The sequence below is a fragment of the Manacus vitellinus genome, unplaced genomic scaffold, assembly GCF_001715985.3.
Source record: "Manacus vitellinus isolate BGI_N305 unplaced genomic scaffold, ASM171598v3 scaffold_3_pilon, whole genome shotgun sequence".
NCBI classification, from domain to species: domain Eukaryota; kingdom Metazoa; phylum Chordata; class Aves; order Passeriformes; family Pipridae; genus Manacus; species Manacus vitellinus.
This window is the reverse complement of record NW_021940535.1, coordinates 24274133-24300699: the sequence shown is the minus strand read 5'-3', so window position 1 is coordinate 24300699 and position 26567 is coordinate 24274133. Positions and strand designations below refer to the sequence as shown.

At 37.1% G+C, this 26567-nt stretch overlaps 1 protein-coding gene across 1 annotated transcript; it reads left to right on the top strand.

The window, feature by feature from the left end:
• The first annotated feature begins 250 nt into the window (after window positions 1–250).
• Window positions 251–26237, top strand: SP4 (Sp4 transcription factor). Its single transcript, XM_008920383.3, has 5 exons — window positions 251–382; window positions 872–2420; window positions 21105–21333; window positions 21569–21768; window positions 22856–26237. The coding sequence occupies exons 1-5, from the start codon at window positions 302–304 to the stop codon at window positions 23101–23103; spliced, it is 2307 nt and encodes a 768-aa protein (XP_008918631.1). The 5' UTR covers window positions 251–301; the 3' UTR covers window positions 23104–26237.
• The last annotated feature ends 330 nt before the right edge of the window (window positions 26238–26567 follow it).

The window sequence follows — 26567 nt, the reverse complement described above, 5'->3', positions numbered from 1 at the left end:
AGGGGGCAGGAGGAGGAGGAGGGTTGTGGGTGGTTTTTTCCTGCTGTCTCTGGGAGAGGAAACCAAACCTCCCCTTTTTGGGTGTTAACTCTCCAGCCCCCATGGGTTGGGTTTCAAACCACGTTTCTTAGGACTCGTTCTTTTGTAATAATGATTTGTACTGTTGTTTTTATGAAGAAGCAAAGGCGACGAGCTGGGAACCGAAAAGGATGTGATCGTAGCTTTTGTTGTTGTATAAATGAAGGTGAATAATTAACCTGTTACACTTGATATTTTTGCAGATCAAAAGAAGGAGGAAACTATGCCCACAGAGGGAGAGAAATCTCCCGAGGCAGAGAATAACAACAATAATAATAAAAAAGGGAAAACTGGAGGCTCACAGGTAAAGAACACACATCCGAATAGGGAAGTGCCCAAACTATTAGCATTTAAAATGAAATGTTCAGCTAAAAGCATTTCCTGCTCAGGGCATCTTTCTCTGGGTTGGATGAAATAGTTGGTTGGGTGCGATGTTTTTACTGCCTGGACACGTTTATTTGATTGCATTTTGCAGCGATTAGCTGCTTTACATGTAATAGAAACATTTTTTAATTTTTTCTCTACTTTAGAGAGGAAAAAAGACTGAATTGAGGATGCAGTCGAGGTCCTGGCTGTCACATATCCGTTGATAATTAAGGACTTTTAAGGACTTTATGCTTAAGTATTACTTACAGCAATTTGTAGTTCCTTGTTCAGAGCTGTATTGTTGGTCTCCATGCAGAAGCACTTTTTTTTTTTTTTTGCTTCCTGTGCAAACCTTAATGCTCACATCTTCTGGTGGTTCATACTCAGGCTCTTCTGAATCTATTCTGTTTTCTCTCTTTATGGACAGGATTCTCAGCCTTCACCTCTTGCTTTGCTAGCAGCCACTTGCAGCAAAATAGGAACTCCTGGTGAGAATCAAGGAACTGGACAGCAGCAGATTATTATAGACCCAAATCAAGGTTTGGTGCAGCTTCAGAATCAGCCACAGCAGTTGGAATTGGTAACAACTCAGCTTGCTGGAAACGCTTGGCAGCTTGTTGCTGCTGCGCCTTCTGCCTCAAAAGAAAATAATGTTACTCAACAAGGATCTTCTGTTGCCTCAAGTGCAGCAAGTCCCTCCAGCAGTAACAATGGAAGTGCATCTCCTTCAAAAACTAAATCAGGCAATTCTTCTTCAACAACCCCTGGACAGTTCCAAGTCATTCAAGTACAAAATCCAAGCGGTAGTGTCCAATACCAAGTGATCCCACAGATTCAGGCAACAGAAGGTCAAATCAATCCATCTAATACTACTGGTCTACAAGACATACAGGGTCAAATTCAGCTTATTCCTGCAGGGAATAATCAAGCTATCCTTACAACTGCAAACAGGACAGCTTCGGGGAACGTTATTGCTCAAAACCTAGCAAATCAGACAGTTCCAGTCCAAATTAGGCCTGGTGTTTCCATACCACTGCAACTGCAAACTATTCCTGGTACTCAGGCGCAAGTTGTAACAACCTTACCTATAAACATTGGTGGAGTAACCCTGGCGTTGCCTGTGATTAACAATATTGCCACTGGAGGAAGTTCAGGGCAAGTTGGCCAGTCTACTGAGAGCGGAGTTTCCAATGGAAATCAGCTAGCGTCTACACCTGTCACTTCTGCCTCTGGTACTACCATGCCAGAGTCTCCTTCTTCATCTTCCACCACTACGACCACTGCCTCAACCTCTCTGACTAGCAGTGACACACTGGTAAGCTCTGCAGAAACAGGCCAATACACAAGCACAGCAGGCAGCAGCTCAGAGCAGGCAACTGAAGAAGCTCAAACAACCGCTACAGACTCCGAATCCCAGAACTCCAGTCAGCTTCAGTCCAATGGACTGCAGAGCGTGCAGGATCAGTCAGGCTCCCTTCAGCAGGTCCAAATCGTCGGTCAGCCTATTCTGCAGCAGATACAGATCCAGCAGCCTCAACAGCAGATTATTCAGGCCATTCCTCCACAGTCATTTCAGCTCCAGTCAGGGCAGACTATACAGACCATCCAGCAGCAGCCTTTGCAGAACGTTCAGCTGCAGGCAGTGAGCCCAACTCAGGTGCTCATCAGGGCTCCAACTTTAACGCCATCAGGACAGATCAGCTGGCAAACTGTGCAGGTTCAGAATCTGCAAAGCCTTTCAAACCTTCAAGTTCAAAATGCTGGGTTACCCCAACAACTAACCATTACCCCTGTGTCTTCAAGTGGTGGCACAACTATTGCCCAGATTGCTCCAGTGGCTGTTGCTGGTACCCCCATCACTCTGAACGCTGCACAGCTTGCTTCAGTACCTAATCTTCAAACAGTAAGTGTTGCCAACCTGAGTGCTGCAGGTGTTCAAGTTCAAGGAGTTCCTGTTACCATTACCAGCGTTGCAGGTGAGTGGTCTGACAAAGTTTTGGGTTTGTTTTGTTTTTTTTTTCTTTTGTTTGTAGTGGGTGGTTGTGTTTTTGTGGGGTATTTTTACTATTGCAAGAATGGTTTTAAATTAATGCCTTTTTTCCAGAATTTTTGTAATAAACATTAAACTCTTAACTGTGAGGAAATACCTTGCACTTACCACTAAAATTCAGATTTTGAAATATCTGAAATTTTTGCTAAACATTGAGCTATTATTACCGATTGTGTCAATTGAAATGGAACTGTTTGCATTTTATAAACCATACTTACATGATTCTGTCCTCCATCTTACTAAAGACGTGTAGACTCCAAAGGCAAACGTGAGACTTTACTGTTAGAGCTTTGAAATGTGGGAAAAACAATAAGAAAAAGCTTTTTCCAACCAAGCAGTATTCCTAATCTCTGTACGAGGGATGTAGAATGAGAAAAGTGACAATATGCAAACTGGGATACCTTGTGTCCTGGCATGCATTTGTATGGAACTACTCATTGCATGCTGCACTAGCTCATAAAGTTGTTCCCTTAAAAGTTTGAATTCTGCGGAGAGATTGAATGAAATAAGGTGTGCTCATGCACAGCATAATTTGTGTGACTGGTCTTTTAAATAAAAATAAAAACAGCTGATAACTGTACCTCGGTACTTACTGATGAACTTTTGATAAGTATTATGAAATGCCTGTTTGGTTATGCTGGTCTAATAGCTGGGAAAGGAGCTCTTAAAAGGCTCTAGGCTGGATAACTAAGCTTAGTTCTACGGTAAGTTCTGTGCAAGGTCTCTGCAGTGTCCCACAAGGGCAACTCTGTGTAAAATTTGCCAACTTCTAATGTTTCAGATAAAACTTGATTTAGGTAGAGGTTCTCTTTGCCAGCTTGATAACTGCTTGCATAAGCTTGGGTTTGTCATACAAGTAAAAGTCTCCTATTGTAGTTACAGAAAACTGTTGTCTTAACAACAATCTGACTATAGGCACAGCTTTTTAGTATAAAACTGTAAGAAAAAAACTCATGTTTAACTACTGTCCAGTCTGCATAAGCAAATGTTAGTATCATATTGACTCTTAAACTGTTTGTTTTTTTATAATCGTATGTTAAGATGAGAAATGTTTAACCGGGCAAAGGATTGTGGTCTTTAATTGAAATATTTTTGAGAAGACTGTACATTGTTTGATAATAAGAAATTTACCATTGGGAGAATTTCATCTGCTATGGTATTTTTGGCACTCAATGGCATGTTGAAATACTGAGAGCTGAGTTAGATGTGCTAAACCTGGCTTATTTAAGGAATGCCACAGGAGTTAATCTGAGTAACCAGAATTAAAATCTTGACCTTGTGTTTAGTAATGGTTCAAAGAGAAGTTTTGGTTATCAGGAGCTGACCAGCTGCTACATCTTGCAGTCCTATGTGCCTTGGAATATTTTTTTCCTTGATGGAAAGGTCCTGTTTGACCACTGTTATTAGCCAATAGTCTCTAGTTTGGTAGGGGACTCTTCATAGGAAGCCTGCTTTGGGAACAGCCTGGAATGGGGGGTGCAGGAAGAACCTTTCTGAATGCAGATTTTTCCCCTGCTTACTAATCATGTACAACTGTTTACTACACACTAGCAGGTATTAGTGCAAGAGGTTCTGAGTCTCATCTCTCTTGGTTATAATAGACCTTACCTCTGCTCAAATATGATGTCTTTTGGAAAATAAAGAGATTGAGATTTGTAACTGAGGATGAAAGAAGGAGAATGAGTCACAAATACAGTCCTGGACAAGCCAAGCCTTAGTCATACAGTGTTTGTATGTTAACTAGACTTAAGCTTTGTGACCATTGAATTCCTCTCCACCCTCTCCCACCTTGCTCCAGGTAGGCCTTATGCCTGTTTCTGTAGCACTTCTAATTTTATGCTGGCAGCAGTGAATCATAAAATGGTTTGGATTGAAATGGACTTTTAAAGGTCATGTAGTTCAACCCCTCCACAGTGATCACGGACATCTTCAACTAGATCAGGTTGCTCAGAGTCCCATCCAACCTGACCTTGAATGTTTTCCAGGACTGGGGCATCCACCACCTCTCTGGGCAACCTGTTCTAATATTTTGCCACCCTCATTGTAGAAAACCCTACATGCCCTTGTAAAAAGTCCCTCTCCAACTCTCTTGTAGACTCTTTAGGTACCAGAAGGTGCTCTAAGGTCTGCCTGAAGCCGCCTTTTCTCCAGACTAAACAACTCCATTTCTGTCAGCCTTTCTTCATAGAAGAGGTGCTCTGCCCTTACAATCATCTTCTGACCTTTTCTCCTTTACCTAGTCAATAAGGTATTATTTCTCCCCCCAAGACATGAGGTTTTGGAGAAAGAACAAGCTTTGTGAATGCAAGAGATTAGTTATAATTGCCTTCTCTGCTTCTGTCTTGTGTAACTTCCTGATGCTACACCCTGGGAATGAGAGACATAGTAGCATGGAAAGGAGAGTGAAGAGCATGATGTGCTCTTAATGCTATATTAAGATTTCAATGGAACAATGGTTATGAAATAGAAAATTACAAATATGCTACGATCTAAACTTTGCTTGTCACTTAAAAAGAGTAAACTGACTTAGTGCTATTAACTTCCTCAGATTTGCTGGTTTTTATTTGAAATGCTTTTTGTTGTTATTGTTACAGGAAACCTTTTGAAAAAATAAACAGCTCAGTTACCTCAGTATCTGCAGACTGGTATTTCCACTCTTTTCTGCAGTACTTGAGCTTGCCAGTATGAAGTGTCTTGAAAATAAGTTGAATTCTCCAGAAGCAGATAATTCGCTACAAATGAGCGGTAGGTGTTAGAAATTAGCTATATGGAGGATGTCCAGAAAATGTTAGGAAGAAGACTAAGTGAAGGACTCATCCCATGCACTGATTCAGGTCCTCTAACTTTGTTAGGGAAAAAAAGTTACTTTGTCCTTCAGTGAAACCCCTTTGATCAAGCCAGTTGAGTTTCTAGGAAAAAAACCTAAAAATCACAATAAATATTTTTTTCTCATAGTTGTGTCATATTCCTGTTCCATGAACAGTGGTTTTCCTAGTTATTTCCACAGTGAGGTAATTTAGGTACTTTTATATATGTGTATGTATATATATATATAGATAATATTATATATATATATAATATATATATAGTTTTTCAGTAGTAAATTAAATAGTAAAGCAAAAAAATTCTTAATTTAAAATTATAATAGAAAATATTAAACTATAGAACAATTTTGAAAAATGTGGGGGGATTGTTGTGGTTTTTGTTGAGTTGTTGTTGTTGTTGTCTGTTTGGTTTTTTGTTTCGTCAAATGGATTCTGAATTCCAAAAAAGAAAAATTTCACATTGGGGGAAAAAAATATTAAAAACTTCTAGTAAATATTGTATTTTGGTCTGTTTTTTATAACCTTTGTTACTCAAGGTCTACTGTAAACATATGTGTGTTTGGAGGTTTTTTTGTTGTGTTTTTCAGTTAAAAGTTCAAACACTGATCTTGGTAAGTATCATACTTTGGGTTATATGTTCCATGTTGTCAAAAAGCAGGGCAAAGCGGAGAAGTTCTCGCATTCTTTCATTTTCTGACCTGAGGGAAAACTCCTTCAATATCAGTGATGCAGAGGAAAGTGGCTTTTTTACTGTGAGAATGACTGAACACTGACACAGGTTGCCCAGAGAAGTTGTGGACTCTTCATCTTTGGAGATATTTAAAAGCTGTCTGGACATGGTCCTGGACAACTTTCTGTAGGTGGCCCTGCTTGAGCAGGGTGGTGGGACCAGATGCCTTCCAGAGGTCCCTTACAGTCTACACCATTCTGTGATTCTGTGAAATTTAGTTAAGATGTACAAAGTGTCAGTCAAATGAGTAATTAACTGTACAGAAGAAAGCTGGATGAGAAGACAAAAACTAAGTTTATGAGTCTTAAAACCAGATATTTAAACCATTATTTAATTAAGAGCTGATCAAACAAAAGACTACATAAAAGCAACTGTGTTTACTTGAACCTGCAGGGATCTACAAATACCTGCCTTGCTGTGAGATCAGTACCTGTCATGGCCTTTAGCAAGCTAGTTCTGTACAAAGTAAACTTCATTTCTTCTGTGCTGTGTGAATTGTTGTTGTTTTATACATGGTTCCCTGTAGAAGGGGGTAGCCTGGAATGTTATTGTCAGTGGCCTTCTGAATTTAGCCTCTATGAGCTTGGGGACAGGCAAGTACTGCACAGTGCCCTTGCCCTTTTTCAGAGCTCCTGCTGTGAGAGTTGCAGATGCAAATGCAAAGGATTCCTATACCCGGCTCCCATCCCCTTCTTAATATAAGGTATCTTTTGCCTTTTTAAAGTTTATTTTCAGGCCCTTCCAACTGTCCAGATGTGTTAATTAACAATATGAGTGACTGTGTGAAAGGAACTTATTTTAGTACTAGATGACTCTAAGAAAAATATACAGTTCATAACCTTGTTTCCTTTTGGTGGGCTAAATTATTTTGGTTGGTTTGTTGGTTTTAAGTTTTTTTGTCCTTAAGAATAATTCCCTGTTTCTTATGAGGAAAAAATGGTAGATCAAACTCCTATCTACCTTAATTATACAGCTTGAAGTAATTTTGTTACATGGTAATGGAGGTATTGTCCCCTACAAAAGTGAATGAGATGCTCTTGTTTTAAAATAGTGAAAAATATTACTTGTGTTTTATGTATACTTCTTCCAAGCTTTTTTACTTTCTTTAGGCAATAGTCACCGGATTCCATCATCTTTCAACACAAGTTCAAGCCATTTTCTTTAAGATGAGTGATGGCCTGAATTATGGGGAATTTGGAGTTTGTTGACCAAAATAACCTGAAGCAATGAGTTCTGTTCAGTGGAACAGTCTATTGCCTAGCACTACTACAACTGGCTAGTTTTAAGTCTTTTGCAAGGATGTGCTGTGGACTCCAAAACTGTTATTAATGACAATGAAATCCAATGCCAAGTGTTCTTATCGGAGTGCTTTAAAAATGTAATGAGCCTTGCCCTTCTGTTTCATACTCTATAGTAATGTGAGTTACTAAGGCATTTCTCTCTTTGACCATTTACTTTCACTGCATTTGGTAGTTATGCAATTTGTCAGTACCTTGAGGTCTCCTGATTTCTTGTGCCTTTTCCCATTTGTCTGCATCCAGCTTCAGCCTGTCTTTAAGGCTTTCTCTTCTCTTTCTGTCTTTATTAACTCTTCTTGTGTGACAATCACTTGTTTTAGGACTTGCTGTTCAAAAACTGAAGACATTGTTTAAATATTACTATCATTCTGGGTCCAAGTTTGCAGAGGAGTTCAAAACATTCTACCAAATTCTTTAAATAGGAATAAAATTCATAAGATGAAATTATGTCACTCAAGAATAGTGACTGGGAAAAGGGAAACATCACACCTGTTTTTAAAAAGGTAAAAAGGAGACCCCTGAAAACTACTAACCAGTAAGCCTCATATGTGTCTGGTAAGATCATGGAACACACCTGCAAAGTATGTCAAGGCATATGGGTGACAGAGGAGAATTAGACACAACCAATGTGTTGTCCCAAATCTTCATCAGACATGTCTTTGCAAAAGGTAAATCATGCCTGACTAAACTGGTGACCTTTTATGACAGAGTGACTGCATTAGTAGGTAAAGGAAAAGCAGCTGATTATCATCTATTTCACCTACCATGACTTATGTAAGGACTTTGACAAAGTTCTTCACAGTAGTCTTGGAGAGATACAGGTTTTATGGATGAACGATTTGATGGCTAAGGAAATGGCTGGATGGCCACATTCAAGAGTTGCCATCAATGGTTCCATCTCCAAATGGAGATCAGTAGTCAGTGAGGTCCCTCAGGGGGCCAATACTGGTCAATAACTTTGTTAATAACATTGTGGGGTCAAGTGCACCCTCAGCAAGTTGGCAGATGGCACCAAAATGAGTGGTGCAGTTGATGCGCTTGAGGGAAGGGATGCCACACAGAGGGACCTTGACAGGCTTGAGAAGTGGGCCAATGTGAATCTCATGTACTTCAGCAAGGCTGAATGAAAGGTCCTGCAACTGGGATGGGGCAATGTCCAGTATCAGTACAGGTTGGGTGGTGGACTTAAAGACTCAGAACACCTCTGAGGAGAAATGCTTGGGCATATTGGCAGATGAAAAATTGATATGCGCTGGCAATGTACATTTGCAGCCCTGAAAGCCAATTCTATGCTGGGCTGCATAAAAAGAAATGACATCAGCAGTTCAAGGGATGTGATTCTCCCCCTCTTTGCCACTCTTTTGAGACCCCATCTGTAGTACTGTGTCCAGGGATGGGATCCCCAGTAGAAGACAGACATGGATCTGTTAGAGCAGGTCCGGGGGGGGGCGTGAAAATGAAGAGAGCTGGAACACATCTTGTACGAAGGCAGGCTGAGAGAGTTGGAGTTCTTCAAACTTGGTGAAGAGAAGACTGGGGAGACCTTATTACAGCCCTTCAATATACAAAGGGAGCTTGTAAGAAGACAGACTTTTTACCAAGGCCTGCCTGTAGTCACAGCACAAGGTACAGCTGTTTAAGCTGAAAAAAGGGGAGGTTTAGATTGGATGTAATGAGAAGAAATTTTTTACTATGAGGGTGGTGAGACACTGGAACAGGTTTCCCAGAAAGGTTGTGGATGCCCCATCCTTAGAAGTGTTCAAGGTGAGGGTAACTGGGTCTTTGAGCAACCTGATTTAGTTGATGATGTCCCTGCCTATGGCATGGGCATTGGAACTGAGCGATATTTAAAGGTCCCTTGTGACTCAAACCATTCTATGATTCCAGGATGTAAGAGTCAAAGGTGTTTCTGACCCTGCCTGATGCTGACTGCAGGTGATGCATACAAGAACAGTGCTCAGATACTCTTCCTGCCGTTCAGTGATCTGCAGCTCAGACCTTCCTGAGCCAGAAGTGGGATATTTGTTTTGAAATATATTTAATAGTCCTTGATGGATTTATTTTTAAGCACTCAATACTTGTCTGCAATATATTGTGTTCTAGTTGTTGCATAAGACACATTTCTATTTAATGTTCTCAAACTCTGTATTATGAAAACTTAAAATATCTTATTTATCTTCATACCATCACAGTCTATTATTCTCTATCAAATATGCTAGATTTTGAGGGAGGGGAAGGTGTTTAGTGTGAAGTTAGAGTATTACACTTACGTTGTTGAATGAAAGAAAATGTATTTTTGTGATATGTATCCTGTGGGTCTCCTTGCTCGTGTTAATGTTATAGTGAATATGTATGGAAACAAAGGTAGCGAGTGGTGTAGCTAAGCAAGGAGGGATGCCTGTAGGTGGTAAGAAGGTGAAAAGGGTTTGAAATAGCCACATTATGTACAAGTAAACTGGCAAATATAAACTCTAAGCGTGGAAGTCAAAAGAACTGAAGGAAAGGGGTTGGATGATTTATTTTTTTTTCCCCCAAATAACATCCAGTGTTTCCCTGGATGGTCATTGGCAAGCAAGATGCAGCAAATACCTTGAAAGAAACAAGCTTCAAGCTGTGGAATCTGCAATAAAAAGATAAGTACAAAGAACTGAGCTATATTCAAAAAAAAAAAAAAAGAAAAACCAACCAAAAAAAATGGAATCTTTCTTTGTTTTTTACTTCACAGTGTGTGACTTGGCATTCTGATAGTGTAGATGGGAGGAGTATAGAAATGTAGCATACTTTTTCCAAAGTCATGAAAGGTCACAACTGTTCTCAGGTTGCCTTGAGCTGAGAATTGTTGCAGAACCATAGTGTTCTAAATATTATAGTACTGGCATCCTTTTTAAATGCTTCAAAATAATTACAGGAGAAGCATTTAGTCTTCTAATGACAAAATTGCTTTGGTTATGAGATTTTCTTAAACTGAAATTAAAAATAGTGGCAGAAACAGTTTAACAACAAACTATGCTGGTGAAAACAAGCATTTCGCTTGGTGATGATAGCATAAAAATAAGTGTCAGTATACAGGTCCTGAACTTGATGCCTAAAGAATGCTGTTCAGCTGAATTGACAATGGAGAATAACCTGGTAAAAACACCTCAGTAAAACAAGTCTTTTCTGCCTGACCAGTGAATAGCAAGGGATAACTTCATCATTATTTCTAAAATAAAGTGGGAAGGGGAAGCATTTCAAGTACCAACTTTGCTCATAATTGCCTGGTAAAATAGGTTCGTAATGAACTATTTCTATGCTATAAACTTCAAGAATAAAATGTAAGTTTTAAATTCTTCAGAGAAGATTGTTACTAACGTTGTATTTCCATATTAGATTATGTGGTCTTATAAGAATGTTTCGTCAATACAGACACACTGTCTGAGAACATTAGGTTTTACCATCCCCTCCCTCACTCCCTATTGTCAGAAGTCTGAGCATATAGAGCAGGAAATGAATTGGCTGAGCTTCTTTGTTCATAAAATTTCAAGCAAGTAAACTGAGTGATATGGCACATCTTCATCAGCTTGTTAGTATTCTTTTATTTTTTAAAACGGTGCTGAGATCTGCACTAAACCAATCTTGTTCTTCCATTACCACCTGGCATGAGGGAAAGACAAGAAGCATGTTAAAAATCTGATTTCAATAGCTTCCTCGCTGTAACTTAAATTATGGAGTACTAAGCTTCATATGATTTTGGTGCTGGTACATGAAATAAATCAATTCTTACTGGATTAATATATTAAAAACCTTTAATGGCAATGGTGATTATTGAAAAAATCTATATATGGAATGGCATGTTGTGTTCTAAGGAGAATATTAATTTCAGGTATAAACAGTGTTATTATTGGGGGTTGCCCTGTGCAGAGCCAGGACTTAAACTCAGTGCTGCTTGTGGGTCCTTTCCAACTCAGGATATTCTATGATTATTGAAGATCAATTATGTTTTTCAGTGGTCAATGATTTTTAATGAATAATTTAGTTAATAAATGTTGCTTGAATTCTATGCTATAGCATAGTAGCTTTGGAACTAGTTGGGACTGCATTACAAAATGTAATTTTTATAATGAATGTTTTCCCCTTGTCATGACACTTTCACCAGAACAGTAGTTCTGGACATCTGTAGTCTCTTGAGAAATGTAGCATCTGAGCACATGCTTAGTTTAGTTTGGGGTATAGTTATATTGATTTCTGTATGCATCAGTTCTTAAGAATGGAGTTTCCACTGATGTTTAATACTACTGAGAGCTGATAACAGTCGTATACCTTGATCAGCTGGTCATCGGAAAAACATTTTACTCCAACATGCATATTTAATCTTCATAGATTGCCAGTCGAGTAGAAAGTTGTTGTGAAGAGAAAATTACCAATTAATATCCTTCTGCCAAAAAAAACTTGGGATACATGTTAGGTCCAAGTCTGGCTTTCCTTAATTATAGTTTCAAGTGATGTGACCACTTTTCCCTTGAGAAAAATACTGATGTTGAAGAAATATGGGGTCTTTATTGTCTTGTTTCTTTGCTCATCAGAAAGTATTGACAAAAACATGAAGCTTTTAAGTTTGTCCTGAACCAAAAAAGAAGACTGTTTTATAGGGTTAACAGTGTTAAGAAGATCTCAGAACTTCTAAGGGTTTTAATCTTAGAGATTTACATGGCTCTTCTTTTGTGATTTTGTAATATGTAGTTTTGTTGGTCCTTGTCTAGTGAAGGCTGTAACAAAGTTTCAGTTTTTACATCTTTAATAAAATCAGTTAAATATATTAGTCTTAATATTGATTAACCTATCTACCCATAGACTGTTAATAAAACCAAGACTTGTGTCTTATATTTAGTCTTACTGTATAAGGTCTTTGAAAATGTTTTATGAATCTTGTTTTATTCCTTATAATAACTTCTAATCACCTTGCCACTATTTTTTGTTCTGAATAAATTATCAACTGCTATACAATTTAAACTAATTTTAAAGTCATCAATCTTCCTTTCTGTTTAAATGATTTTCTGTTTTTCATGTATGTATGTATGTACCTGTTAACTAATCCCTCCTGTACAAAGAGACATATTTACTCTTATCTTGATCAACATAACATTTCATATAGCCAAAATATTTATTTCAAGGACATTCATGAACCTTCTAATCAAGTGTAAAACATGTAAGCTAGCTACACTATAGTCAAAAATCCTATAAAACCCAACCAAAAACCCCCTCATCACAAATCCCCAAAATCCAAAGAGAATACTGGCAACTTAGCATATATATATTTTTTTTATGTCAACCTACTTCTGTCCTTTCAAGATTCAGCTATTACTGTTTCATGGTAATACTCAGAAATTGAATGGAGATGCAAAAAAACCACACTTTCTGAGACCAGTATTTATGTTTGCATATGGCAAAAGTGTGTAAGATAGGCTTTTGTTGGGAGGGGAGATGATGGTGGGGGGATGTTCTGTTTTGTTTTGTTTCAGTTCATCAGGTATTATAGAATCATAGAATCAACTGGGTTGGAAGGGACCTCCGAGATCATCAAGTCCAACCGTGATTGAGGTCCTCTAGTCAGACTGTGGAGACTGACAGTCACCAAGTTTCTTTCTAGTCCTATCCCTGTTTAAGAGTTAGGGGGAAGAGCTGAAGGAAAGAAACGTGCCACATTATGTTGTGGCTATAAGCTGTAGAATAATCTGAGAGTTGGGGCAAGGTGATGGGGCAGAGGGAGATGTTCCATAAAAGTAAACCTAAAAACCTCAGTTTCTTAGATCTGCCACTAGTTTCCATGCAACATCTCTGATACTTTGCAGCTCAGTTGGTACTTGGATTTTCAGTTATCTGTTCTTCTAAGGTTCAGTACTAAATACGGTTCTTTTTGACTATTTACTTGATGATAAAAATCAAGGGGTTTTTGGAAGAGTCTCTTGCCTTTAGTTATTTTTCCGATTCCACCTCCTTCTTTAGAATACCTAATAAATTGACCACAGTTTCTTTCCATTTGAAGTCACAGTATCCAAAACAACCAAAGATATTGCCTTCTTTAACTGAAGCCACCACTTGGTTGTTCAAGACTAAATTTTGTTCAAGACTAAACTGTAGCTCTGTGGTTGATTTTTATGTTGGTTTTGTATAGGTTGTTCTGTGTTGTATTTGTGGTAGCTCTTTCCTGTGTTTAATAAAGTAATAAAAAGGAAACTTGCTTTTAGTTTAATGGACGATACTACCTGAAAACTTCTTTTCTGCCTCAAAGTGCTGAAGTGACCTCAGGTTGTCCTACAGCACTTTGGTAAAGCCTTACATTTTTGAAAAGTCATTAAACTTTGTGAAAGTTTTTGGGCATTGGTAACACAAAAGATTATTGTACTAAAGGAAACAGACTTTATTTTTTTAGGATGCTTAAACCCCTCAAAGTTTTTATTGCCTTAAATTTCATGCTTTTAAGTGGTATTTTTAACAGAAATTAAGTTCAGTTATAATGCTGTTCAGTAATTTTTTAACACACTGAGGCATAGGAAGCTTTTGAAGAAGATGATAAGTTCTTATAAATCTTGTCAAAGTTTGCCACAGGCAAAAGGTAGAAACTTGCTGCAGTGCCCCGTAGGAGTAGAAAAGACACACGTCTAGTTGACACTGCAGTTTGCACTGGAAACTTCCTGCTTGTAGTAGCATCTAGACACAATGCTGTGATTTGCAATGACCTTAATTTCTTGTAGTATTTGGGTGAATCCAGTTCCTCTCTCTACGACAAACTGATCTTCTCTACAGAACATGTGGGTCCCTTGCATCAATGCTCGCACAGTTTCTGTTTTGGGGAATTCTTCTTTTGTCACGTATTGTTTCTTCATAAGTCATTATAAACCACTGCTCTAGAAGAGAGAGACAAATTGTTGCATACTGCGTCATCCTCTGTGTAAATACTGAAACTCACTGTTGTCTTCACATATATTTAATTTTAAAAGATGATTTGCACTTCTTTTTTCAGCATGAAACCTTCTTCCTAGTAGTTGGGGTTTTCTTTCGAAAAAATGGATCTCTGACTATAAACTATTGCCACAGACTTTTAAAAAGTGTTAGAATCTTGGTTATATCTTAGTAAAAGTGTTATTTTATTACATTATATAGACATATATTATAAATGTATTTTACTACAAATAAATATATAAAATATATAGTTATTATCTGTATGTCTTTGTGAAAAAAGAATATTAAAGTAAAAGGTGTTTTCAAGCTGACTGTACCTGGTGTTTGCAGGGCAAGGGGACATAAGAAACTTCTTTTTCTCCATTGCTTTGCATCAGTAAGTTGTTAATGGGTGAGTTGCTGCATTAGCTCTGATGCTGGTAGAGCTTTGGAACTCTGCAGACCATCATTAACTTTAGTTAGCTGTCCTGCAGTAATAGGCATTGAATTTTGAGTGTTAACTGCAACCTTCTCGTCGCTTTTTAGGATATGCAGTTGAACAAATTTTCATTTTTGCAACATTAGCCACTGTGGCTCTAGGTACATTTTGCAAAGTGTGTCTCGGATTTTACAGTAAGGTGCACCCTACTTAGATAAGTCTGTCATTAATGCTGTCCTCTTTGGACTGCTGAATGTTGGTTGCACAACAGCAACAGGAAATCTATCGAATTGTTCTGAGGAACTAAGTAGTAGAACCTGAAAGTGTCCTTTTCCTAGTCTTGAGTTTCACTTATTTCCAAGATCCATTTTTCTAATGCTTGATTCCCCTGATTTCTGTAGATCGTTGAAGTTAAGTCCTTTTCTTCCCCTTCTGCCCTGTTTGCCTCAGAGAGTAGCTTTTCATGCTTGCTACTTCAGGTGAGCAAGAATACGAGTGCAGATGCAGTGTGTAGTAAAGGGAAACTTGTCTTAGGTTGGGTGGCCAAGCCTAATAACCATGATCATCAGCAGTCATTTGCTGTGTAGGAAGGTACTTCTTAGGTACCATGCATTAGCTTTCTTTAGTCATCCAGGTGCTGTTATTGGAGTTACTGTTTTGAAAATTGGTTTTTAACTCAAAATGTGATTGAGATGTATGTGTGTGTGTATATACATTATTTGACTTTATAGTAGTTACTTAAAGTTCTATTTTCTTGTATGAATGTGTTACAAACTCGTTTATGGGAAAGTATATGTGAGTTGTAACTGCTAAGATGCAGTTTTACTGCAAAACTGGAAAGCTGGGTAGGTGATGCTGAAGAATAAAGGATTTGTAATCCTTTAACTTGATAATCCTGTGTCTTGCACTAATAAGTAATGCATTTACTTAATGCCTTAAATGGGAAAGACTGGTGACTAAAGTCATGCAGGTTCTTCTGTTTGAGAAGCTTAAAAATTTCTAGAACATTAATTACATTCATTCATAATCATATATGTAATATTGCAATAAGTGAGTCTCATTGCACTTGATTTGAAAGTAAATACCATATCAGGTTTCCTTGCTGTTAGCATTTTGTCCTGTGTTCAAATAAATGATTACTATCCAAAAGAAAGAGAGAACTTAGACCTGAGAGAAAATGAAATGCAGTGGAGTAGTTGGTGTCAGTGTTATTTTGTATCAATGTTATTTTATAACATTTTGTTGTAACTTTATATCCCTATAGAATGTATAATAAAGGTCAGTCATACACAAATTCAGCAATGATTTTGTTAATCAAAAATATTTCACAACTTCAGAAAATCATTATTAAAGAAACCACGGGAACTTGAGAAAAACGTTTTACCTTCCAAAAGCAGGTGTGAATGTACGGTGACTGCTTTGACAACTCATATATAATAACAGAGATGAACTGAAGTGTGGCTTGGTTCCCTCATGTAGTAATTTTTTTAGACCTCTTTCTGAAACCTGCTGAAACTTGAGAGCTCTTGTTACTGAAAGGTTTGATTATGAATGGTGAAATGTAGTGATATCAGGTCTTCTGGTTTGGAGTATATTGGGAAGAAGCAATGCCAAGTATTCTCATGGTTGTGGTAGAATTTCTAGAAGGCTTTAAATGGTATTTTAATGCTACTGTAAGAAGTTAAATGGGATATTTTTGATAGGTCTTTTTTCTCCATCTAGAAAGTGTCAGGAGATCATTCTATTCCTGTATGGATGTTATCTCAACCACCTGTTTTTAGAATAAGCAGGCTTGTTTGTTGGTCTTTTTTCAAATAAAAAGCTAATTTATACCTAGATCCTCTCAACTGAGAAATCCTCATTTTTATAAACATTTAGATGTTGCCCTGATTTAATTTAGTAGGCTGCTTAGAAACTCATATCAGTAGTTAAGTTTTCTCAGTATCTTTCTCTGGTAGGCTTGATTTAAGAGATAATGAAATGCTTTTATCTTCCCTTAATAAGTACAAATGATGTAAAAGTTAAAGCCCTTAGTGATCCATAGTGGATAGTACATAGTTTTAAAAAATCCAAATCCCATACAACTCAAGTCTACAGCAGGTTTACTTTGAGATTTAGGGCACGTTCTGTCAGTTGTTTTGTGAAAATTTTCTGATTTTTCTTTAGGAGAAAAGATGTTTTCAAGTGGTCAAAAATATACTCCTTTTATTTTCAAGATTCTTTGTTCTTGTTGTTTATGTTTAACAGCTTTAAAATGAGAAAGATAAATTTCTATCCTGTAGATCACTAGCGTGCTAGCTTGTTGGGATGCTCTCCCAGAAGTTCAAAACAAAAATTAAGTCTAGGAATTACATTATTGAGCTTCCCGGTGTTTTCTGATAACTATGTAAATCTCTGATAAAAAATATTTATCGTATGTGTGTGCTGCCTTCAGTTACTTTTTTATCTCAAAAATTAGGTTTGCTTATTGAATATTGTCATGTGGTTCTTTAAATAAGGCAATTTGTATGATATTTTCAGAGTTTCAGAATGTTCTGTTCTGAATTTAGTAAGTGGAATCCAAGAGAAGGGATTTTAAAATAGCAATTCCGTGAGATTAATTTAAAGAAGAAAAATCAACATTTGCATTAAAAGTGTTATAGCTAGTTAATCCCATCTAAAGAGCAGTCATCTAATTACTGTTTAACTGAAAACATATGGATAATATAATTTTCTGCCTGAGCAACCTTATTTGGCATTTTCTCTTATTTATTTTTATTATCACCTTTACTGTTACTGTGAAGAATTTCTACTCAGATGTATCACTATATTATGTTTAATAAATAGATTAAGGTTGTAGCTCAGTAGTGTGTATCCTATATTCCAAGATACACCTGGTCTCCTCATGTGGGGGAAGGAAAGTTCAGAACTGATAAAGTGTGTTTCAGCAGTGGTACTTGATATTCTGAAGAAGTATCAGAAGACCCTTCTGTGGTTGGTCGTTTCATGACTTAGAGAGTGGAAGATGGTTCATATCTATCAGCATAGTATGTTGGGTTTTTAGAAATGCTGAACAGGCTTCCCTATAAATGTGGATTTGTCAGATCCAGCAAGAGTTTATGTGCTGGACATTGATCACTAGTCATTGGGTGAGAAAAGGAGTCATCATCCTCAGGGTTTGAGTGCCTCAATTCACACCTTGCTTGAAAAGCCTTGGTTTGGCAGCCCAGGGAAAAGTTGCATTGAAACTTTAATATCAATTCAAGAAAATCGGAGAGAAAGAGAAAATGAAGAGACAATTATCCCTTTCAGCTGAGTTCTGACCAGAGACTGGTTAGGTTACAGGACTTTTTTGCTCAAAGAGGACTTTGTGACATAGTTGGAGTCATCCCTCTAACAGACTGTAACAATGAAGGATAATTCTTAATAATGTACTTGAAAATGTGACTAGTAGTGAAAAAAGAATAAAAGGCTGCAGTAGGTGTGGCCATAATGTCTGTTACATCTTTAACTTTTGTCATGACCGTTCACAGACTCATCATTTGTAGTGCTGCTCTGTGAATTAAAGGAGTTTGCATCTTGGGTACGTTTAGCAGTGAGCAGATTGTACTCTGGGAAAGATTACAAGGATGAGCAAGCTCTTCCTTTTCATTTACCTTTGGCTCACCAAAAAAGTGCAGCTGGTTTTCAATGCAGGCAATCACATTATCATATAAGATAAGCATTAGATATAAGAAAAATAAATTATTGGCCTTTTTTTGACTCTGGCTATTTATAACACGTGGTCAGCATTTCAACAGCTTAAGAGCCTGACAGGGAGTTGCCCCTGAACCTCTCAGTTTCTTTGGAAGCTTGTGTCCTTTTCTACCAGTGTTAGACTAAAGTACTAGATATTACTATTTGCATTTATATTATGATGTTCTCCTTACCCTATCATATGCTCCCTGAAGGATTCTCATGACTGCTTTTCTTTCCCATTAGACTATGGAAAATAAATTTATTTCCAGTACACTGCTATTCTGAAAAGAGTTTGTTCTGTCATAGACATGTGGGGACTCTGCACTCAAGATTAGGCCTGTAATTATTTTTCCTCTGCTGCGACTTTTTTTAGAATTTTTTTTTGTTTTACTATCTATCTGTCCTACAGCAAGTGGGATTCAAGCATTATCTCTTGTGGGTTTGTCCTTGTTCTTTTCAGAGAACTCAAAACACTCAGCATCTGTCAATATTTGTGGCCTGCTTAAGAAAACAAGGGATTCATGTGTATTCATATCTAGGCATATCAGATGCAACTTCCAGACATAAACCAAGGGAGGTAACTGGGAAAATTTGGTCAGTGCTGCTGGTGAAAATAACCTGGTACTGACCTAGGCAAAAGACAGATTTATTTCTTGTAGCCAACAGTGGCCTGTTAGAGGACAAGTCAGGTCACTTTGGGAGGTTCTCTGTATATCATGTTCTTCGGTCCTAAACTACCTGCATGTGTGTGGTGGTAGCAGGTGGTTGTGTTAGATTTCACCTATGGCTGTTAGCACCATGTCACACAAGATAGCCTGTCTAGGCATCTGCTGCTCCTCAGCAATCATGTGAACGAAGTAGTCATTGTCCTGTGCTGGGTTGTATCTGAACTCGCTCAGTAGCTGGGCAGTTTAGACTTCAGAGAGAGTGTTCTTCCCAGTCCCCAGTGATGGTGTCTATTATGGATGCTTGAGAAGTAAGTCGAAGTAACCATTACAATCTCTCTGAATCATGTTACCTCCAAGGGATTTCTGAGTTTTAAATGAATGCTTCAATACTGAAGACTTCCAAGTCTTAAAATATAGTAGTCTGTCCTAAGGAATTCTGGTTGCCCGTTACACTCTGTCAATAAGGAGGTATTAGGTATTATTTCCTTTAATTTCCCATTTGAATGAAGGCACTGAATTTTTAAAAATGACAGCATCTAATTATATTTTGTCCCATTCCCGTTACTAGCAGGACTAGCATTGTGTTGTCATATTGCAGCTAGAAGTCATATATCTGTGTCAGATTTATTTTATCATATTATTTTCTTAGACTGTATAGTACTAATTTTTAAAGCAAACATAATATTACTCTGCTGCTCAAGAAACTACATTTCTTACCTATATCAGAATACTCTATTTTGCTTTAATATCAAGACAGTAATCCTGATTTCCTTTGATCAAGAAAACCAATGAGATAAATGGACTTAGGCAATGAAGCTGAATTCTTCATTCATCAAGTCAATCTTAGAATTCCATTTGATCACTTCCCTGGGGAGCCTGTTCTGGTGACCATCCACCCTCTCAGTGAAGAACCTTTTCTTAATGTCCAACCTGAACTTCCCCTGGTGCAGCTTCAAGCCATTCCCTCGTGTCCTAACACTGGTCACCAGAGAGAGGAGATCAGCACCTGCCCCTCCACTGCCCCCCTTGAGGAAGGTGCAGACTGTGTGGATGTCACCCCTCAGCCTTCTCTTCTTCAAGCTGAACAAACCAAGAGACTTCAGCCACTCCTTGTAAGTCTCGCCCTCGAGGCCTTTCACCATCTTGGTCACCCTCCTCTGGACACACTCTAATAGTTTGATGTTCTTCTTATATTAAGGCACCCAAAACAGCACACAGTGCTCGAGGTGGGGCCACATCAGTGCAGTGTAGAGCGGGACAGTCACTTCCCTCGATTGGCTCACTGTGCTGTGCTGGATGCACCCCTGGATATGACTGGCTGTTTTGCCTGCCAGGGCACACTGCTGACTCATATACAGCTTGCCATCAACCCCAGATCTCTTTCCGTGGGACTGCTCTCCAGCTTCTTGTCCCTCCATTGTACATATAACCAGAATTACCCTCCCAGGTGGAGAATCCTGCAAAACAGCAATCCCAAGAAAGCTCTGGTATGTTAGCTTGTTCAAATCTAGTCCTACAATGTTTCTTTTTCTTTGTGAAAGTTCCTTTATGGCTCAATGTTGATTCAGGACAAATTGTTAGAGAAGTGACAATTCTGCCAGTGCCATAAAGCAACTCTTAAAATTAGCTAATTGTAGTTTTCTGAATGCAGATATGTTTTCAAAGGTTATTACAGACACATTAATTGGCAATTGATTGAACAATATTTCTCCATAAGATTTTGTTTAATTTATCTCAGCTTTTGAGAGAAAAAACTTTTGTTAAACTAGTTAACGTTTCTTAGTCCGTAATTTGCAGTCTTGCGCTGTTCTAATAACAAATTACGTTAAACAGGGCTATCTAAGCTAGGACATAGGTACTCTGGTAGTGCTTCAGGAAAATGGCTGGATTTAACACTTGGTTTATGGCTTCCCTTAACATTAGGTGGATTTTTGTTCTACAAAATGCAGGATGTTTATTGGTGCATTTCACTTATCAAAACGACTAATAAAAGGTGCAAACACTTTATTTTACAGGTCAACAGCAAGGACAGGATGGAGTAAAAGTACAGCAAGCCACAATAGCTCCTGTTACCGTAGCAGTAGGTGGCATTGCTAATGCAGCAATTGGTGCTGTTAGTCCTGATCAGATAACCCAAGTACAGCTGCAACAAGCTCAGCAAGCTTCTGACCAGGAAGTGCAGCCTGGCAAGAGACTGAGAAGAGTTGCCTGTTCATGTCCTAATTGCAGAGAGGGAGAAGGAAGGTAAATGTAAATTTTATCAGTATATATTTTAGCATCTTATCACAGCTTGCCTCATTTGAGCATGAGATTGTCTTATATCGCTGAGATTTTTAATGCTTTCTATTAGAAAGTACATTTGTGGGGGTTTTTTTAGACAGGGGATTATCATTGTCTCTATTAGCATGAAATGTTTTTCCCAATAGCTCATAATATTTTAGAATATAACTACTTACCTGTTTAAATATGATCTTTTTAGAGGCAGTAATGAACCAGGAAAAAAGAAACAACATATCTGCCATATTGAAGGATGTGGAAAAGTTTATGGCAAGACATCTCATCTTCGAGCACATCTGCGCTGGCATACTGGTGAAAGACCGTTTATATGCAACTGGATTTTTTGTGGCAAGCGATTTACAAGGAGTGATGAGTTACAAAGACATAGAAGAACCCACACAGGTTGGTCAGCCCTCTCTTGTACGCATAGTACGGCAAGTCTGAGTCATAGTGGCCATGGTTAAAGAGTGGTATCAAAGTTCTCACTTGTTAGGTTATCTGAAAACTACTTTTAAATGTAAGTAAAGTAATTTTAAAATGAGGAAGTGTTAGATTTCAGTTTTTGTCAATTCAAACTGACTATGAAATCGTACAAATTAAATGGGATCTGTTTCAATTGTTCTTCTCTATTTGGGCTAGAGAAAGATAATCACTTAATCACAGATAGCTTATGTACATTAACTAGTGCCTGATCTAAATTTAACAAATTTAGGTTGGCCATGTAGGACTGGTTATGGACCAGGGTCATTATTTCCTCACTTAGGCTAGCTCAATCTTTAAGAAATTTGTTAACCTAGTCCATACATTAGATTTGGTCTTCTTGGGAAGTTTCTTGGAAGTTTCAAGTGGGAGCTGATAAAGCAAGTTCTCTTAACAGTTCAGATTGGAAAAGTGGACCTTTTAGAAGCTGAGAATTTTATCAACCTTCATATTTCTAGCCCCAGGAGGGCATCCCCCTCCCTGTCCCTCCTTCGCCAGCTTACACCACCCAATGTCGTAAGCGATAATTTTATCTGAACACTGGTAGGACCTTTTAGTATGTTGAATTTGTCTCTCTTGACGTAGATTTCATACATCCTCATGAAGCATTGGGATTCATGTTTCCAAATTCCCTTCCCATCCCTGTAATCTAAATAATAAAAGTATTCTTAAAAAATGCTAAGTCATTCTTTGAGGGCTTTCACTTCCCTCACTCTGTTAGGTTTATGGAAGTTTATGAAAATTCTCTAGTGACCTGAGATTCAAACTTCTCACCAGATAATCACAGCATAGCAAATAATTGTTGAGAACATTTTAGTAGTGAAGAGTAGATTGCCAAAAGCCTGTGACTAAACAGAACACACCTGGGAATGAGTCAGGTAGAAAAGAAAATGTTGTATCCTTTTAAAGACACTTCAAATGTTGAATAGAATAGGGTCACGTTCATGATCAAGCAGCGTTCAGTGCTCTCATTCAGTAACATTTTGGTTTTGTTCTTCTTTTAAAAAAGGTGAAAAGAGATTTGAGTGCCCAGAATGTTCTAAAAGGTTTATGCGAAGTGACCATCTCTCGAAACATGTCAAAACTCATCAGAACAAGAAGGGTGGTGGAACAGCCCTTGCTATCGTTACCTCAGGAGAACTGGACTCTTCAGTTACTGAGGTTCTTGGATCTCCAAGAATTGTCACTGTTGCTGCCATTTCTCAAGATTCAAACCCAGCAACCCCTAACGTTTCAACAAACATGGAAGAATTCTGAAAGGATCATTTATATGGACACCTAGTGCTGCACTTAAGTTTACATACCTTTCAGGATATGGAAGTGGGCTGGTAAAGTGGATTACAGAGCAGGAAATAATTTTTTCAGTCACGACTTCTGTAACTGTTCCAGATTGAAGGGTCAGCATGGAAAGTGTACACCGGTGCAACAAGACAAAAATTTCAAAGATACAAACACCGCAAATTGATGACTGGATAACCAGATCGAGGAATAATATTTCCATACTGTACTTTTTTAGTTATATGTCTGTATATTCTGTAACGATTTTAAGTGAACTTTACCCCCCTATTTTAGCACTGTATATTAATGTGTTTATAAAATCAGATAGTTTCAATGTAAAACAGGGTGGACCTCGACTAGGATTAATACCATTTGATGAAGGTACTTTATTTTTAACATAAATTTGTAATATTTTCGTGAGAGCATCCTTTTCCCATAAGGCATAGCAAAACTGAGTACAGGATGAACAACAGTGGATATATTTTAGGCTTTTGTTAGGCTTTTGCTCAGTCCATACAACACATAAGTTAATTTTGGCCATCTTTTCTCAAGTTTTGGAACTATTCTAGAAGCAGTTGGACGATGCATGCTGTGAAGTGGTTCTGAGGTGGACCTCAGACTAATTTTGACCACTACATTATAGTAGTGTGCATAAATGACAATCAGTGTTTTCATTACTCTCTTTGTGTAGAGAGCTAAGGTTATGTAGAATTAGTGTATACAGTAGGAAAGATAAAACCATAGAAAGATATTAACATAAGATTTTACAAAAGTAATGTTATCTTTATGTAGGATGAAAAAAATTGTGTCAATTTTTGGTAATTCATTTCATTATATATGTCACTGCCTATGACAAGGAGGTTGGAACTAGATGATCTTTAAAGTCCCTTCCAATGCAAATCACTCTGTGGTTCTATGATTCTGTATTTTAAAACATCTGTGGCCCATCTCTAACTCGTAGGTAACCTGAATCTTAAAAACTCAATTTTAGGTATTTAAATGTTTTAATTTTGTTAGAATTCATGGAAATTAATCAGACAATTGAGTGTTGTAGCTCATTCTCCAGCAACTCATCTCTGTAAATACTAGTTTATTATGTTGTGGTTAATGTGCTGAGTTCTTTGTGCTTTGACTTTATAGCCAAAGAAAAAATGGTCACATTTTAACCAAAAAAAAAAAAAGTAATCATTTTCTCTCTTTTCCCCTAAATATTACTATTTTCTCTTCAAGGATAATATGTGGGCTGGTAATAAATATCTGTTACCTATCAACTCATATTGAGCCTCCAACTACAAAACAAAGTGGGAAAAGATAAATATTTTGCAACATGAATTTTGGTTTCAAAGGCTTGGTTACATTTTCAAATGTGACAGTGAATATAGAGGAAATTGAAAAAAAACAATAACAACAAAACCTGCCTTTTCTATGTGAAAACCGCAGTACACACAAGGAGTAAAGATGGCCAAATATTTCATACTCAAGATTTTTAATTACTTCCCATGGCATAAATGTAACCTTTTACATCTAAAGTCATTTGTTAATAAATTCTCATGACCAGTTTTTAAAGAAATTTATACGCCAAAATATTTTTTACATAACTAAAGGAAGTACAGTGCAAGAGGGATAAGATGAGGTTTTTTCCCGTGCAAATTACGAAAGGAAGAATGTGTGTGGTAGCTGTTGGTTTGCAAGACATAACAGATACCCTGTGCGTTCCCTCAAAAATGTATACTTCTCATCTGAACACTTTATCAGTCTTGTGGTGTTTTCTGTATTTTTGAAGCAAAAGAAATACCAATCATTGTTTACACTGTGTACACTTTAGGCCAGCCCTTTGTAGCAAAATACTAAGCTGAGGGTATTTTATACTTTCAGTTTACATAAAAAGCTTTGAGATAAAAGAAAAGCAATTTTACACTGTGGTTATAAATTTCAAGTTTCTTAAAGCTTTTTTAGACTTGTAACAGAGTCTTTAAATTTTAGTTGGGTTTTGTACATTATTTTGTATATTTTATTTAAAGTACTCTTAACTGATGTATCTGGATTTAAAACATCAGAATCAATTAGGTGTTACATTTAATACAGATGAACATTAGGTAGTATTAACTGTTAATTTTATTATATAGGAAATAAAACATCAAATATATATTTTATCATTATGCTTCACAATCAGTGCTCTACATTTCTTTATGCAAAGAAGAACTTTCCTAATATTAATACCATGTTTCCTAAAAGTTAACAGTTTTTGTAAACTGAAGTTACAAGCATTCTGCACAACCATTTCATATGTAATTTTTTCTATGCATACTTATGTATGCACAGAGGAAACTGAAGTAATTTTCAATCTGCAATGAATCCCTATTATAGATGTATCCAAATCTAAATCTGGTTGGCTTCATAGCATCCCAAGTACATTAACTTGTGTTAGCAGGTGCACATTTTACCACTGGAATTAGAAACACTTTGACAGTCTGTTCTGCATACCATTCTGAATCCACTTTTCTGTCTTAAAAGGATCGTAAATTTCAATGTCCTTTATTTGACTCAGTGGGATATAGCTGTTGTAAGTAATAGGGCACAGATGTGCAGTAGTATCTTGTTTAATGGCATTTCACTGTTCATTCCCTTTGCCACCATTAAAAATTTTGCTTTATTGTAATTATCAGTGCAAAGTGTATTTACCATGGTAGAACTCCAGTGTTAGAATAGTTTTTTTCTTACAATATACTTTCTTTGGTTAGGTTTGTGTATGTGTTGCCGATTACATTAGCAATTGGTGTTAAGTCATTATTTATCACCTTCTTTCATGAGAGCAGTAATAAAAGTGTGTAATCTAGGAGAAAAAGTTAATTTGTCAAAGTTAAGTAAGCATGATGTTTAGGTCCTATTTTTCAATTTTATAACTGTTTTATTGTAACAATATTTGTATTTAAGTCTTCATTTTAATGCCTTGTGGTGTTTTTTTATGCATGTCACTGAATTGTCATCCCGCGAGAATTGATGTGCAGCATAGGGTATTAAATCTACATAATGATTTTGAAACAGAAAAATAGTTGATGGTAAAAATGTAAATGTTTTGCAAAAATTCCTTATAAAAAAAAGTTTTGTAGTAATATTTCACTTGTAAATTTTTCTAAAAAAAAAGGAAAAGGAAAAAAATGAGAGTAATGTTTCCCCACATCTAGAATTTAGAAATTAATTCTGCCAGCAAAGCCTGTAAGGCATTAATCTGACACTTTTACAATGCTGATTTGTATAATTTTTTGGTGGGTTTGGAACTAAAATCAAGTTGTACAAGTTGTTGCCTGCAATAACGTTTTGCAAGTAACCTATTAAAATTCCCTTGAGTTTAAAAGGTTTCTTCATTTAATTGCTTACAATATAAAGCAGCAATAAATTATGTTTGTGTGATAATCTGCTCATCAAGAAGAACACTAGAAAAC